A 16507-nucleotide genomic window follows, 5' to 3' on the forward strand; every position below is an offset into this window, starting at 1 on the left:
CCCCCCCCCCAGTTCTGTGGACATTTTGCCCTGTCACAAAATTTCAGGCAATTCCCGTGCTTTTGATTTTGAGTGGGTTCTCTCCTGCTGAAGGTGACTGTGTCTCTTTCGATCACCAGATGCTCCTCAGCCAGAATCCGTATTCAGCCTGGGAGGCCGTGGCTGGGCTCACACAATATGTTGCCTGGGTGAAGAAAACCCAACCCCTCATTCACACGTCTGGGCAGATGACCTGCTTTGCATGCAAGAACTCCCAAATCCAGTTGTGGGAACAGCTTTGGGAGGGAAAAATATGTGCTTTTGAGCTGTGAGGTTACCATGCCCCCTACGGAGCCGGGTCTATTGGCCAGAAAGCGCCATAGCTTCCTGGGCCCCCATCCCCCCCCCTCAGTGAAGCAGAGAGGAAGGGAGCCTTGTGGTCCAGCAGGTCTGGGAGGAGGCGCTGGGGGGAGAGGGTCACGACGGAGAAGAGCCAGCCGGGCCCCGGGGTTTGTTGGCCCGTTGAGCCTCCATGCGGCCCACCTCGCCATCGGGCGACTCCTGGCCCTGCCGTCCGGGCCGCCCTGAGCGCTCAGCCGCCAGGAGGGGCTCACCTAGAAATCGCGCCTCCTCAGGACCCTCAGGAACTCCTGCTCGCTCACCTGCCCGTCTCCGTCCAGGTCGGCTGCGTCAATCATTTCCTGCGGGGCAGAGAAAGAGGGCGGAGCCTGCGGGGGGGGGACAGCGGGCAGGCCCTCCCAAAGGGGGGCTGGCGGGGAGGGGGGGGCGAGCCCACCTGCAGCTCTTCGTCGGTGGGCGTCTCCCCGATCTCAGCCGCGATCCGCTTCAGGTTCCCGAAGGCGATCCGGCCGCTGTCCTTGTCCACGAAGAGCTGGAAGGCCTTCAGGGCGTCCTCTTGGGAGTCGGTTTCCGACTACGGGATCGGATCGGGGGGGGTTGGGGGGTTGGGGAGGGGGGGGGAGGAAGCTCGTTTCCCTCGCCCCGCAGATCCCGCCCGCCGGCCCGCCCACAAAGCCCCCCCCGCCGGGCCAGGGGCTTCCGGCCCGATTCCCCCCCTTCAGGAAAGGCGGTTCTACGGCGAAGCGCCCCCCCCGCCCCCCGCGGGCTCCGGGCCCTACCATCTTCTGGGCCATGACGGAGTAGAAGGCGTCGAAGCCGATCTTGCCCGCGCCCTCCTTGTCCACCTCGGCCACGAGCCGGCGCAGCTCCTCCTTGGGGGGGTCGAAGCCCAGGGCGCGGACGGAGACCTGGGCGGGGGGAGGCGGTGAGGACGAGAGGGGCGAGGGAGAGCCCCGCCCAGCGCCCCCCCCGCAGCGGGCCCCGCTCGCCTTCAGGTCCTGCACGTCGATGGTGCCGGTCCCGTCCGCGTCCAGCAGGTCGAAGGCCTCCCGCATCTGCTGCTTGTGCGCCGCGCTGAGCTCCAGCTTCGGGCCGAGCTTCCTCCGCGGCGAGGCCGCCGCCGCCGCCCCCTTCCCTCTATGGGCCTGGACGGGCGACAGCCTCGATGACCGCCGGGCTCCCTCGTCTCCCATCCCGCCCGCCGACCCGCCGCCCGCCTCACCATCCTCCGCTTCTCCGCCGCGACTGGCGTTGCCGGGGCGACCGCACGTCCCCGCCGGCCCCACGCGCTGCCCCGCCCCCGCCCGGAAGCCGCCGCCTCCTCCTCCTCCGCCGAGAAAAGAGGCAGAGCCGGGCCAGTGATTTCATCTGTATTTGTCAGACACGCATCCGGACACAAAGGCTGGTACAGGTCAAGCAGAGTCCCAGCAGCAGCTTTTCCTCCCGCTCCGCCCCGCAGCGGCTCTCCGTTCCGAGGGGGACCGAGGGAGGGTTGCTCTGCCAGCCCACGGGGGAGCCAGGCCCAGGGCAGATTCAGTGGGGGAGGAGCCGTTTCTTCCTGCCTGCTCAGAAGGGGGGCACTTCTGCCCCCCCCCAGCCTCTGGGTGCTCCATGGGGAGGGCACTGCTCCGACTGGAGGCAGGCACTGAAAAGAAAATCCATACTTACCTGGGGTGGCATTTCTGCTGGTCAAGAGGGGAGCTTCACTTAGTGAGGGAGCCTCCAAGGCAGGCCACCTAACTGCTTTGTCCAGGAAGGGCCAGACCCCTGTCCAGGGGCCAACCTGGTCAAACCAGAGCTTTATTTTTCAAGTCTTTGCTACAATGGCCACGCCTGCAACTCTGTACATAATTATTTTTCCTGAAGGATAAGCATTTGGCAACAGGTTGGGTTTCTCCACATATTTCAGAGAAAGATGGGGAGATCCTATTTTAAATTCAATTTATCTTTCCTACAGAGATGTGTGCCATTCTGAAGTGAACTGACAACGTGAGGCTTTAAAAAAAGCCCTCATCAGAGTCAAGATGGCACACACAGCCTAAGAGACGTGTGAGACATTAAGGAGGCCGATGTTGGCTCGAGTGGTTTATAAAACCCATAAAAAAGCTTCACCAGCAGAGAGATTCTCGGGGAGGAGCAACTCAAACTAGCTGGAAACCTTGTCAGACCCACACGTGTACCAACAGGAATACCCGAAAACCAATCGTTTAAAAAAAAGGCTCCAGTTCCAATCCACGAAGGAAGAGAAAGATCTAACTTCTAGGAAAACTGAATCAATCCATGAAATTGCAGCTGCCTGGCTGTTTTACACCTCTCCTTGTAAAGCCCAGCCCAGAGATGCACGTCGGAGGCCAGCGGCAAATGCTTCGGCCGGGACAGGCAGTTCCACCTCCTCCGTCATGCAAGAGGCAAGTCCGGCTGCTCTCTCCAGTTCCAACCATAGATCGTTTCTGCTACAGTTCCAGGCAGACGAAGCAGAGGCAAAGTCCCTGTTTGTGGCTTCTGCCCAGGAGCCTCCCGACAGCTTCCACACACCAGTGATTTAGGCGGATTCGCCACTCTCCAGGGAATTGATGATGTGCTCCGGCTTGCTGCCAGCTGCACAGTGCTCCCACATCAGGAGATAAAGCCGCTCCAACTCGATCGTGTACTGCTTGGTGTTGAACAGGGGGCTGGATATTCTCTGCTTCCAGACCTTGCCACGAATCTTCTTCAGGCTGCAGGGGGGGAACAAACCCCCAGTGCTTAGAAGCCCTCAGCTTCAGAAACTCATCCTTTCTCACGTGCCAACTATTTGGCCCAGTCCTGACGACTCTTCCCCCGGGCACTTTTGGGACTGAACCCACACTAGGGTTCCCACCCCTCAGAAACACACTTACTATTCTAGATCCATTCCCAGTTTCACTGCAATATCTTCATATTCCTGCCGACTCTTTGCGATGAGTTCAGGGCAGCCAAGGCAAGTCAGCTGGGAGGCCGCCACCCGGGAGGCCAGGGTCTCTCCTGGAGGCAGAAAACGAGATGCTCACAGCTGCTCAGGCACAGGCCACTTCCTTGACTGAGAAAGGGGCCGCCTGGGCAGAGCCCCCCCCTTACCTGGCATTGTGACCATTGGAGTCCCAGCCCAGAGCACGTCCATCCCTGTGGTGTGGCCGTTACAAAGGGGAGTGTCGAGGCAGACATCGGCCAGTTGGCCCCTCCTCACGTGCTCTTCTTTGGGGGCAACGGGGGAGAAGATGATGCGGTTCTGGGGCAGGCCCATGTTTTGAGCATACTGCTGGATATTTGGCTCCCCCACAGCTGGGAATCGCAACAGCCATAAAACACTGTTTGGAACACGCTTCAGGATCTAAAGGCAGGAAAGACAAAATGAGAGGCTTTAGGTACGTGCAACATGACCTAGACAAAACTCCACCCTCAAGTCTCTGTTTGAAAAAGAACCTAACTACTCACATTAGCCCACATTTGCAGAGTGGACGGGTCAATCTTATAAAGCTGATTGAAGTTACAATAGACAACTGAATCTTCAGGTAGCCCATACTGGGATCGAGTGGTGACAATGATGGTGCGTGGAACCTCCTCACCAGTTGCAGCTTTATTGTTGATCTAAATGTAAGAATACGCTCAGCCACCGGGCCTCCGGTCTGCAGGCCTTCCTCTACTGCCTTTCACAAGGCCAGTTCCCTCTTCCCCCCCCCTCCTTCCCCAACCAAGACCCTCGACTGTGGGAACTCCAGAATCCCAAAACAGGAGATGCAGATTTTCACCTGAGTAGTTGCTAATCCATTGCTAATGTTGAATCCATTTATTGTTATCTGAATTTGTCCACGATTTATCATATCAATCACAGCTTCTGCAATTGTGTTCATGGGGATGACGGGCATGCTGAGACTGGCAGCGCTGTCTGCGTTGTCTCCTCCATCGGGACATTTCATCTAGAAGCCAAGACAAGCAAATCCCATTTGTCTTCAGGAGGAGGAAGCAGCCAGCCACAGAACCCAGTCAAACTTTATATATCCCTTCCCATTCCTCGACAGATTAGCCTTCTCATTTCCCCATTTGCAGCCCTCTACAAGATACTGCTGAGTTGTCTGCATGTTCATGCTGTGCTATCCATGTTCCTGAAATGTTCTCACCTTTACCATTTTTACATCAGGTAGGCTATCGAGAAAGGCCTTTAGATCGATGCCGTTCAGAACAATTCTGTTATCATAAATATGCCCATTCGATTTGAAGTCAATAACTGCTTTTTTCTGAAAGGAAAGAAATGCTTTGAGGAGGCTGGAATTTGAGCTTGTGTTAACTTCAGAGAGAAACAAAGCTGGCCGACTCTAGCCTTGCTCACTGAACTCCATCGTACCTTCAGGTGTGGGAACATATTTGCATGATCTCCAATGAAGAATGTATTGGGCATGTAAGCCAGCTTTTCGGAGTACTGCTCAGCTACTTCTATGGGTGAAGTTTCTCTGTCTGTGACGATATAATCCATGAATAAGGCACCGCTAGTCCCTGGATAGCCCAGCCACATAGCCTAGAAATGAAGATAAAACATGCCTGGGGTCAAGGTCACCCCAAATCTCCAACAGTGTCCTGAAAGAACCCTACGGTATATATTTACAAAATAGCAATTATCACAACCAGCCACAAGAACATCTTTCAGGAAATTTCAGGAGACAACATAGAGCTAATGACCACTTCATGTATTTAGTGGATAACTAAGAGCACAAGTTTTTAAAAATAAAATTAAACAACCAGTTAGGTAATTTTAAATTATTGCAAGCAGGGGGATCTAAAGACTGAAACAGTCTATTTGTAATATGAAATTTGGGGCATTCCTGTGACCCAACTTCAAGGCAGGACAAACAGTTTTTATCATGCACCAAAAGCATTGCTATTCCTTTGTAATAGTGTGGGCAAAATTCGCCTACCACTCGTACAAAATGAAATCCAAAGGAAGTAGGGAGAAAGAAGGTAATTTTCACAGAAAGAAGCCCACTATCCTGTTTCACAAGGAGCACCTGGAGTGACTTCAGGGCAGCTGCCTTACCTGGACTGGCGCTGGCCTGAGGGCAAAGAGCTCGTTCCGGGCTCCCTTGGTGTAGCCGTTCATGTTAATGAGGATATGTATGCCGTCCTGGTGGATGCGATCCGCGGCTTTCCCATTGCATGGAACCTGGGAGGCCAAAATTAAAACATGTTGCTAAGCCATCTTTCTGCTTTGTTCAAGGATGGCAACCAACATTCATGGACTGATATATCAGGGCAACATTTGACTTTGTTTTCCAAGAATAGAGATTCAAGAAGATGTCACAAATTTTGATGCAACTTCTAAATCTCCAAACATAAAGCCATAAAGATGGACCAGTTATTCTGAATGCTGGAGTGTGGCCTTTAATTGCCAAGGTCGTTAACTAGTAGACAGCATGATTGTGTTGTGTTGCTCAACATTGGAACTAAAGTCATTTTCATCTCAAGTTTAAGACTACACCCCACCAATTTTACAACAAAGCCATGCTATTCTATGAAGCTTCCTGTGCTCAGACACCAACAGAGTTTTTGCATCCTGGGAATCACTCTTACCTGAGATAAATCAATGAAATGATTTGCTTCAGCCATTACTTTCACTCGGAAGTTTGTGCCGTCGTCAGGGCTCAGTGCATAGCAAAACACCTAGAAGGGAGCAACACTGCAATGTTTGGGATTCAGGATCACCAGAGGCTGCTTTCCACAGCACGTGACCAAAAAGGGCTGCATTTAAAAAGGGCGCACCTCACCACTGCAACTTCCAGATCAGGACATTCTATCAGATTCATGCAAGATGCCAACTTCCTTCAAAGGCCCCTTACCTCAAATTTGTCTGGGTTGTGCATGCCTGGGATTGACTGCATGAGATGCGACGTGGGGTGATTCCCAAAGTCGGAGCTGACGTAGCCCACACGGAGCCTGCCTTCGCTGGCCTTCAACTCCTTAGGGTGCTCATATGGGGGCTTGTGAAGCACATTGATCTGGCAAGGAAAAAATGGCAGCTACTTGTAGTGCATTAAGAAGGGACCCCCCCCTCCTTCCAAGCCTGTGTCTCCCAAAGGAATGGATGCTGCAGTGAACCCACCTTGTCCAAACAGAGGTTTCCATGGCGTTCCGCTATAGCCTTCCGGAAGCTGTGAGACAGCGGGTAGAGCATGCTATGGTGAGGGTGGACGGAAGGGAGTCGGTTCTTCTCCAGCTGATCAGCAACTATGGTAACCAGCTTCTTCATTCGTTCATCATAATCAGTCCAGTCACAAACAATCTTAAAAAGGAAAAGCAGCGGTCTGTGTAGCTTGCTAATACAGAAAAGCTGCCCGATTTTCAAAGGACTCAATCGAGTGAGTCTCCTTACCTGCAAACAGTGGGCCAAATTGCAATAGGCATCAGGGAAGTCGGGTTTCAGCTTCAGAGCAGTGCGGTATGAAGCAATGGCCTCCGGTATGTTCCCTGAATCCTGGAAGCAGAGGAAGAGGGGCCAAGTGAGGAGGAGCTGCTTGCTGCCACGGCCACCAGGTCTGACTTGGACCAGACCAGACCAGACCAGGCCTACCTTGTGGATGGAAGCCAGATTGCTGTGGGCATCGGCAAAGGCAGGGTTTATCTGGATGGCCCGGGTGTAGCACTGCAGAGCTCCCTGGACATCCTGCATCTCCTTCAAGGTGTTCCCCATGTTGGAGTAGGCATCGGCAAAGGTGGGGCTGATTCTAAACCACAGAAAAAGGGAAGAGCACTGTTCACAGCAGAAGAATCCTGGTCAATTCTCAGCCATTCCAAATGTTTAAAGCCTTACCTGATAGCTTCCTTGTAATGCATGAGGGCCTCCTGCAGCTTTCCCTGCTGCTGTAGAACACTTGCTAAATTGGAATGGGCGGCTGCAAATTCTGGGAAAACCTGCAGGAAATAAGATGGCCTTAGTTCTTCCAAGAAAATCTCACCGTCTCCAGGATCACTTTTGTATCATTTTTAACTTAAAAAGTACTGAAAAATAACGGATGTATATTGAATGACGTACCCCACGCCATCCTGGAGCTGCCTAGAACCACTGTGTGTTGTGAATTGCTCATCCCACCCTGTTTAACTCACCAAGTTATATTTCCCACACAGCCCTTCCTTTCTATCTCTCCTGCTCTCTGATCCTTCTCTTCCTGCACTAGCTGGCCAGAAAGAGGAGAGGGATTTTCAACCTCTCTGCAGAGGCCCCATAGAAACAGAAGCACAATGTAACCCTTTCCAAGAGGTATTCAAAAGTCTAGAGAATAATCTTCCCTCTTTTCCAAGCAGACGTTCTTAACCTTTATTTCATTGCTACCAAATTAAAGGAAGGCGGGCCAGGCTCCCTAGGAGCATGTGTGAGGCTGACTGTCATGGATAATGATTGACAAGCGGACCTCAAGAGCTTTGCGGTAGAGGCGAACAGCCTCCTCAATATTTCCTTGTTCCCGCTTGATGTTTGCCAGGTTATTGAGCGAATCTGCATGAGTGGGACACAGGCGAAGGGCTGTGTTGTAACACTCCTCTGCTTCAGCAACCTGTTAATGTAGATTAAACTAAGTTTAGTATTTTAAAAAAGACAGAAGGACCACACTCTTTCAAACACTGGAGCCAAAGCTGCTACGATGCAACCAGGCTCCACTACTGGATCAATCAAGCCCACCCCGGCCAGTGAGAAACGGTGTCTTACACTGCCTTTCTCCTTAAGGGCGTTGGCCAGGTTGCAGTAAGCATCGGGGAAGTGCGGCTGCAGCTCAATGGCACGCTTATAGGTGTCTATGGCCAGGTCGATCAGCCCCTGTTCATAGTAGACGCAGGCCAGGTTGCCGTGCACAACTGCATGGTTTGGACTCAGGCTCAGGGCTCTCAGGTAGGCTGCAACAGCTCTAAAATGAGAGATGCTACAAATCAAGCTGATGATCCACGGGGCGCAGGAATTAACGATTGCACAGAACACTGCCTTGGCCTACCATCATCCCCAGGTGGGTAGAAAGCCAAGCCCCAGCCTGGGGCTTGTTTTGTTGGATTACCTGTCAAATATCCGGGCTTCCTTCAAGACATTCCCCAGATTGATGTAAGCATCCAAGAAGTTTGGGTCAAGGGTCACAGCCTTAGAAAATTGAAAACAACCATAAGAGGTCTGCTTTAGACCAGCTGACTCTATTTCCTACTGAAGCAAAGGTAATACTGAAATCACATTTGAAGGCAGTATCCCTGGGAAGTCTCTTTCATCTCATCTTCTAGCTTACCAGCTTACACTTCATATATATACATCTGTCTGTCTGTGTATGTATGTATATATATACGTCCTAAATTTTTACATGAAACAAGAGGACTACACAGCCATCCTTAAGATTTCACCCACCACCCATTTTCATTGTGATTATCACATTGCAGGCCTCCTTCCTCTTCATTATTATCCTTCCCAAAGTTTGGAAGTGATAAAAATCCAGGGGTTCCAAAAGCCATTTTTCTTCCTGGTCACTTCTAATAAGGCATCAATCTTCATTCACACAGACCACATATAGAGACAACCCTGCTTTTGTCCCGGGTAGCCAGGCTCCCTCTCTGTTAAGCATTTTGAAAATGAAATGTCAACACTCCTAGTTACCTTTTCAAAGTGATGAATGGCAAGCCAGATTTCTCCTTGAGCATTGAATACACAGCCAAGATTACTCCATGCAACTGCAAAATTGGGTTGCGTTTCAATTGCCTTCAAATAACAGGCCTTGGAAGGGTTAAAGATAAGGGGAGGGAATAATTGCACAAAGAAAATTGAGAAAAACATTGTTAGTATTTCTTCTCCAACCCGCCAAAAGTGATCCTGCAGTATAGGCTTGCTTGCGCCAAAACTAAAGGGTTGTAAACAGCTGGCTGATCCTGCGCTGGCGCAAACCAAAACCCAATGGCAAACCCACCATCCTCAGTTAGACTGATCTGTGCATCGTAACCCTTACTCAATTCAGGAAATTTCCACCACCACCCCCCAAGACCTCCAGGTGCACCGCATCCCTGTGGAATCCAAAGCAAGCATCAACTACAGAAGCAACTTTTAACACAGTGGCTTGGAAAACAAGCTGAGTAGAAAGCATCTAAAGCAGCTGGATGACACTTGACCACGACTTTCCCAATGAGCTACCTGAAACAGGCAGCACAGGCAAATGATGCCTTTAAGACGACAGCCTGGAAAAGACCCTGCCGCCTTTCAACTCCAGGGCACAGCCCTGATCCAGCCCTTCTCATCTCAGCGCTTCCTTCAGCTTCCAAAACCTCAAATACCAGGTTTGCCCAAAGGTTCAGGTCCCTGCAATGCAAGCGCAAGACGCCGCAAGCGCTCCCTAACAGCGCGCCGCTGCGCTATCGCTGCAAACTGCTGCACTGTGTAGAACGGCCCTGGAGACTGTGAACGGCCAGCCAGACTGATTAATCTACCAGAGAGGCCTCTGTGAAAACCGTTAGTGTTCAATTTGTGTCTGAAATCCGAATGCACTGCAAACCCAATTGTATCGAAAATCCTACAGCACAGGGATTGGGAAGCCACACAATTAGAGATGAATCATATCTGATCAACCATTCACAAGGGCGCAATCGCACGCAAGGCGCATTTCCGCTGCGCAGCCTTTGCGCTACTGCAGGATCACAGCGCATCATCAGAAGAGCAGAACGCTGCAATCCAAACAAAGAAGAAAAAGGAAAAAAATGAACAACCAGGAAGAGTTAGAAGCTTTAACTATAGTAACTCCAGTTATTATTTTTTTATATCTTTAATTTACTTTTACAATATATCTTTGAAAGAATTGTGGCTAGGACTATAAAATATTCTCTAACATTACTTCTTGTACATTAAATACTTAAACTGTTTCTGAAGCCACAAGACAGAAGATTCAGGCATGGAGGCAAATGGTTTTGCTGTGGCAGTTACAAACCCGTTACCATATTTCTCATGTGAGTTTTCGGTGCGTTCCTTGCTGGAAGAGGAGGAGGAGGAGGAGTGTGTCTGCCCTAGATCCAGGCCTCGAGCTCCCTTCAGCGAGGCACCTTACGCATGGAATAGGAGGTTTCACCCACCTGAAACCTTCTAAATACAATATCAATGGTGAAAAACCAAAAACAAGAGAGAAAATAAAACAAGATCATTAGTAAAAAGTTCAACAAAGCAATTGAAAATCTCTGGATATGTCTAACACAAGGGTTCAGGACAGTTTTCTGTAACATGGGAGACATGCAGATGGGAAGGGGTTAATCGGGGACAACTGCAAACAGCAGGGCATTTGGAAGAAAGGCTCTGAAATTTCCACAAAAATTTTACTTGAAATAGCAAATATTCTTGCTGGTTTGATCTTACAAATGCACTGACAGCCAAAGAAATACATTGCAATTTATTTCAAGTATGTGTATTATCTTGACGTCTTTAGTTATCTTGCCCTTTTTTAGTGGAATTCTCACAGAAACAGAGTCACACTTTCAATCTAGGTGTCTCCAAGCTCTGAAATAAAGAAGTCAGCAATCTAAGGCAGGCGCAGCGTCTTGGCCTATACCAGTCACACTAAAAGCTGCAGTGAAGTGCAATTCACGTTAGCTGTCCACCCGACAGGCTGAGCATTGCTGGTCTTCTCAAAAAGACATTTCACACCCATCAGCATCCATTTCCAGGGAAGCTACATGGCCAGACCCAGTTCCATAGCCCAAACGCCAATCCTTCAGGCAAGCCAAATTCCCTCCCCAGCCCAGAGACACAGCAGCCAGCCAGACAGCTACACTCCTCATACACTCCACCTGGTAGCAAGCGCGCGGGGCGTGAAGTGAAGGACTGCCGCGGAGGTCCTTCTGGTTCCTCCACACTCCTCACCCCTGCTGCGCAAATGCGTAAGGTGGCTTGTAACAAGACTATTCCCAGTTGTTCTTTCCCTTTTTTTTTTGCATTCTACGTTTTTGTCACGCCAAGAGCCTCAAAACCCATCCTGGAATTCAAATTCTTAGTTGGAAACCAGACTGCTAGAAGCCACCTTTCCACTTAATATAGCAAGTTTTTCTTTGATCAGGTCATTTTCCAAGCAAACCAACACCTTTATTCAACATTTGGGCAAAAACAGATCGTTTGAAGAACCCAACTGCAACAATGCTGTTTGCTAGCCTTTCTTCCACTAACCAGGTTGGGGCCGGGAGAGGGGAGGGGTTAAAGACTCTTTTTAATGCCATATTCATAGGGTAACATTTGATAAGGTTCTTCTACACTTACAAGCCACAAAGGACTTTAGAAGAGCATTCGCAGGAAGCACGGACTAAGTCACTGGCTTGGCATCAGCAGGCAAGCCTCAGTTTGGGACCATGTTATTTCCAGATCAGAGAGTAGTGGCGCCCCTGCCAGTCACTTCACCATAATGGATAGTCTCGTTCTGCAGCAAGACTCAGTGTTCCATTTCTCGCCTTAAAGCAAGGGTTAACACGGGCCTGCCATATCTCGCCCTGCCACTACCCTGGGGCAACTCAGAGCCTTCGGCGTTCAGCCACATCTTGGGACTCTTGGAGGCCAACGGAGAATGGAAGACTTGGCGCAAGCGTTCACATTGTTCAAAAGACTGATTCTACAGAACACCTACCTTGGCTTCTTCCAAGCGACCCAGGGCTTTGAGCAGATTCCCCAGGTCACTACGCACACAGTACAAGTCCTGAAAAGCAAATGGGTTCTATCACCATCAGCATAGCCGACACAGATCAACAGGAGAGTACTGCAATAAAGAAACTAATCAACTAAGCTTCTAGTGTGCTTTTAATAATCTTCGGTAAAGGGGAAGACTGGAAGTGTTAGTTGGAATCATAAAGAAAGTCTACAAACAACACACCTCTATAAAATTATCCTGCTGGAAAATAGACCTTCATATAACTTTCACCACACAGCTTATGCACTACATGTTGGAATTTACTGGGAACTGAGAAAATACTGGGAATCGTACTTAGCAGCATGGGGGAACACATTACGGGAAGAGGAGGAGAGATACCTAAATTAAGGGATGTCCTTGCAGAAGATGAGAAGAGCCAACAAGCTGCTCAAGCAAGCAGCAGTGCAGGATAGTGAACAGAAACTCATCCAAATACTAATTCTCCAAACAGGATGGACAGGAGCTGTTACCCACCACCAAGGGCCTCAAGGGCACAACACTGGAGAATGTTGGTTCACACACAAGTCAGCGGTGTCACCCACACAGCATTAAAGGGGTTTTGGGTGCAACCTTGAAGGGCCTTTCCAAACTTCTTTTGGAGAAAAAAGCTTTTTCAAGAGATCGGCACCATCTCTACTCACAGGGTTGTACTGGAGGGCAGAAACGTAGGCCTGCACTGCCCCTTCCATGTCTCCTGCAGCTACCAAAGCAGCAGCGAGGTTAATGTATCCGTCAATGAAGTCTGGCTTGAGGCGAAGAGCATGCCGGTAGTGTTCGATGGCCTCCTGCAGCTGTCCACGTTCCTTGTACACGTTTCCCAGATTGGAGTAGGCTTCTGCCAATAAGGGATTCTGCTTGATCGCCAAAGTGCTGAAGTGAGCAGACCTGGAGAAGACACAGATTGAAGGCGCCTTTATCAAGGTAGTAATTATTCACTGGATCTTTGATAGTTTAAGAATTATCAACAGAATCCAAGTTCAACATTTGAAAAGAACATTTTAATTTTAATTGTGGATAAAAAAATTGCCTACAGGTGGCCACAGTTAACTGCCATTTTTTGAGCCTGAGGGCTACACAACTGGGTAGCTGTGACAGGAGGCACCAGGCAATCTTCTCCAATTCAATGAGAAATGGGGAAGAATCCTGGAAATATTTTATTGTAAAATAACATTCTTGCCCACATTCAACCTCTAAGAGGCTTCACTGGCTAAGGCTGCCTATATGAGCCAAACCTGAATGGAAGCATCAGAATGCCATCCCGGTGCCCAGAGCGCCTGTCTTTCTAAGCAGGGCCCTACACAATGGGCAGAAAGGCACCAGCTTCCTTACCTGTCCAGCCTGCGACACTGGAAGTGAATGGAGGATAGTAGTAAGAGCACACCCGTGTTGTCAGGCTCTTGACGCCAAAGCTGCATGCAGTGCCTCTCGGCTGCTTCAAAATCTCCTGCTTGATACTCCCGGTGAGCCAACTCCGCCAAGCCTTGGAAGGAAAGCATACGTTTCGTTGGTTCTGAGGAATCACCAAAACATTTGGGGGAAGGAGGGGGAAACAAAAAGTTAGAAAATGGATAAACAATGGGTAAATAATGGTGTACAAATTAAACGATGAAATGCCAACATCCAAGCGGTATTTGATGATTAGACAGAGACATAGGACTCCCTAACTTAATGATGGTCATTGTCAAGCTTCAAAGATGTCGATTCCCCCCCTCCCCCAACCCCATCTTAGCATCTTCAGCTTTAACTCAGACATGACCCAGATTATCTGATTTAGTCTAGGTGACAATTTTTCATTCTTTTTTTAAGCAGGCCAATGTTAGGAATGTACCATTATTCAACACAAGCCTTACTGTAATGTTAAAATCAGAATGTTCCTAAGAAAATAAAAACATGATTCCATGCAATGAAATAAATGATTGCATACAGTAAGTATTGTTATCTGCCAAATAAACTTAACATTGCCGAGAAGACCTCCAGACTTTGTTCAGAAAAAGCTATAGACCTTTGGTTTTCCTGTGTGTTCATCATCTGTTGACAGCACCAGAGCAATATTCTCTCCCCAATAAAATAATGAAAAGGGAGATCAAGAAACTCAACATTTGCTGGACTAGGAATCAGATTTTTCTAATACACTTGAAAATTAAAACACTGAATGAAACAATGTCTAAAATTAATTCAAGTCTGATAAACTGTTGTGAACTAAAGAAGTGAATTATTTATCACCAACTATAGTATTACAAATAGTAAAATAAGTCAACTAGTAGTTTGATGAGAAGCTGAACTCAAAGATGTTATCTTCAGAGAAGAAAAGGAAGATTTGCACCAGCTTTGCAAAAAGCCTGATAAAAGCTTGCACAACACTTCCCGGTAATTTTCCATCAAGATGGTAAGTTAGCAAATAATTCACCAATCAGAATGCCCACATTTTTTGTTTTTTTAAAAAAGCAATTTCAACAGCATCACATCACTTTAATTTTTAAAAAAATCACAATTGTTTTTTAAAAGCTGATTATCACAGTCCTCAAGGGACTAGGAGCTGCTCCATAAGGGGCTCACAGAGAAATTGTATATGAAAGAGACCAATTCTTTTCCTTTTAGCTGTTTTTCATCTGAACTATTTGTAACCTTCCCAAAGTGATTTATTCCATTACTAACAAATAATTATATATCTGTTTAAAAGGCAAGTAAAAGTCACTTGCCCAAGAGGTATTCAAAGCAAGAATTTCTTAGATAATTTTGAACTCTTTATATAGCCACTTGAGAACACCCTTATACTATTATGTAATGCAGCAATAAAATTCTATACATTAAAAATTCATCCAGAAATAGGAGGAAAACAGCCATAGCATTTCACTTGTCTACAACAGTGAGGTAGAAATTGAATACAAGCAAATACAAATACAAAATTTATTCTTTATCCCTTTGCTATACAAGCTAAATTAAAAAAAAACATGTTATCAGAAGAAAGGTTATCATCTGTGTGGGGGGAAGAGCCACACAGCAGAGGTGCAATTCCTTTTTTAACAGCAAGACCACACACTAATCTTGAGAAATGAATTAGGAAATTTCCTTAAAAAATGTAGTTATCCTATTTGAAACGTTGAAACATGAAAAATTATATAGTATTCAGTTATTTTCATTCAAAGATTTGTATGCTATATTCCTACATAAGTTTGTTTTGGTGATCATAAGAAGCCAAACTTGTCCCAGAGCTTGCAGGTATCCTTATCTACCACCCGCATATGGCACTACGATGAAATAAGATCCCAGACCCTAGACTATTAACAGCTGCTGCCCTGGATAACTACCCTTGGAGGCAAGTGACAAATCCTCCAGCATTTAAAACAAGAATGGGAAGGCCCGAAGGCCCGAGAGTCTGCCAGAGTTGCAATTCACCCTCATGTGGGAAGAAGAGTGCTCCAACCACCATTAAATCACAACCACCATTTTGTTTGGAAGGAAGTCGTGAAGTGTAGCGAGGGGGTCCTCGGGCCGCCTTTCCCCATCCCGGGGCAACTGCAGACCCAGCAGACAGCGGCCCCGTCCAGGGCGCTGGCCAAACACCGCACAGGCCAACTGCGCATGTGCAGCCCATCAGACTGTCGCACCTGCCCCCCCCCCCAGAGAAGAGCGACTAATCCACCTTGGAAGAGGCAAGCGGCCCGCCGGCCTCCGCCTCCAGGGCGACGGTCAGTGCCGGGAGGGCCTTTTAGCCGCAGGCCGAGGAGGGAGAGGCCCGCTCGGCTTCGGCCCCACGTGCGCTCAGCGCACCTCCCGCCGTCCTGGCAGCGGCTCCGGGATCTGTCGCATCTCGGGAAAAACGACCGACTGTCCCGAGTCCTCCTTCCCACTAACGGCTAAAGGGCCGCTGCTACTCGACGGCTTAGCACCGCCGCCCAGCCAGGGCGAGAAGCTGCGTCGGAGGAGGCCCGGGCGGGATTCCGGGCCAGGGAGACACGAGAGGCGGCCCGGCGCCCTCGCAGCCCTCAAGACGAGGACCCGGCGACCCTCCCCACCCGTGAATGGCGGGAGGCGCGGCCGCGGCGACAGATACCTGTACTGTCGGCCACGTTCCCCACAGACGCCGCCATGGCTCCGGCAGCCGCCTCGCTCGCAGTCCGCCTCGCTCCCCGGTGGCTCCCCGGCCGCCCTCGCGCCTCAGGCTGCGCCTCCCGAAATGGCGGCGCGCAAGCAGACAGCGTCCGAGCGAAGCGCCTCGCCGGCTCTTCTTCCCCCCCCCCGAGAAATAGTCCCTGGACTTCGGAGAGGGGCGACTTGGCTCCCTCCCGCAAGGGTGAGGTTTACGGGGAGGGCGCTGCTCGATCCGCAGCCTCCTGCCTGTCGCTCTTCCCGACAAGGCCCCAGGTAGAAGCGCAAAAACGCAGCTCTCTCGGCACCGTCTCCGTAATCCTCCGCCGGACGCTTCACCCCGCAGAACGCATGCGCCGTAGCTGGTCGGAGAGCCTCCCCCTCCCTTACAAGGGGGCCGC

The 16507-nt window shown here is 49.5% G+C and overlaps 1 protein-coding gene and 1 pseudogene across 1 annotated transcript; both read right to left on the bottom strand.

Annotated features, from left to right (window-relative positions):
• Positions 1 to 9: 9 nt before the first annotated feature.
• Positions 10 to 1532, bottom strand: LOC107303209 (annotated as a pseudogene).
• A 580-nt stretch (positions 1533 to 2112) lies between these two features.
• OGT (O-linked N-acetylglucosamine (GlcNAc) transferase) lies at positions 2113 to 16108 on the bottom strand. The gene is made up of 22 exons (XM_015832440.1): positions 16072 to 16108; positions 13347 to 13497; positions 12659 to 12902; positions 11958 to 12026; positions 8969 to 9085; positions 8388 to 8467; positions 8048 to 8243; positions 7755 to 7895; positions 7157 to 7257; positions 6917 to 7070; positions 6719 to 6820; positions 6449 to 6628; positions 6186 to 6344; positions 5920 to 6009; positions 5387 to 5512; positions 4700 to 4870; positions 4476 to 4592; positions 4107 to 4274; positions 3793 to 3945; positions 3436 to 3688; positions 3219 to 3342; positions 2113 to 3056 (listed from the first exon to the last, which is right to left on the bottom strand). Exons 1-22 carry the CDS (start codon positions 16106 to 16108, stop codon positions 2882 to 2884), a joined length of 3108 nt encoding a protein of 1035 aa, XP_015687926.1. The 3' UTR covers positions 2113 to 2881.
• Positions 16109 to 16507: the final 399 nt, after the last annotated feature.

Source organism: Protobothrops mucrosquamatus, unplaced genomic scaffold, assembly GCF_001527695.2.
Source record: "Protobothrops mucrosquamatus isolate PMUCROS unplaced genomic scaffold, P.Mucros_1.0 scaffold4, whole genome shotgun sequence".
Lineage (NCBI taxonomy): Eukaryota > Metazoa > Chordata > Lepidosauria > Squamata > Viperidae > Protobothrops > Protobothrops mucrosquamatus.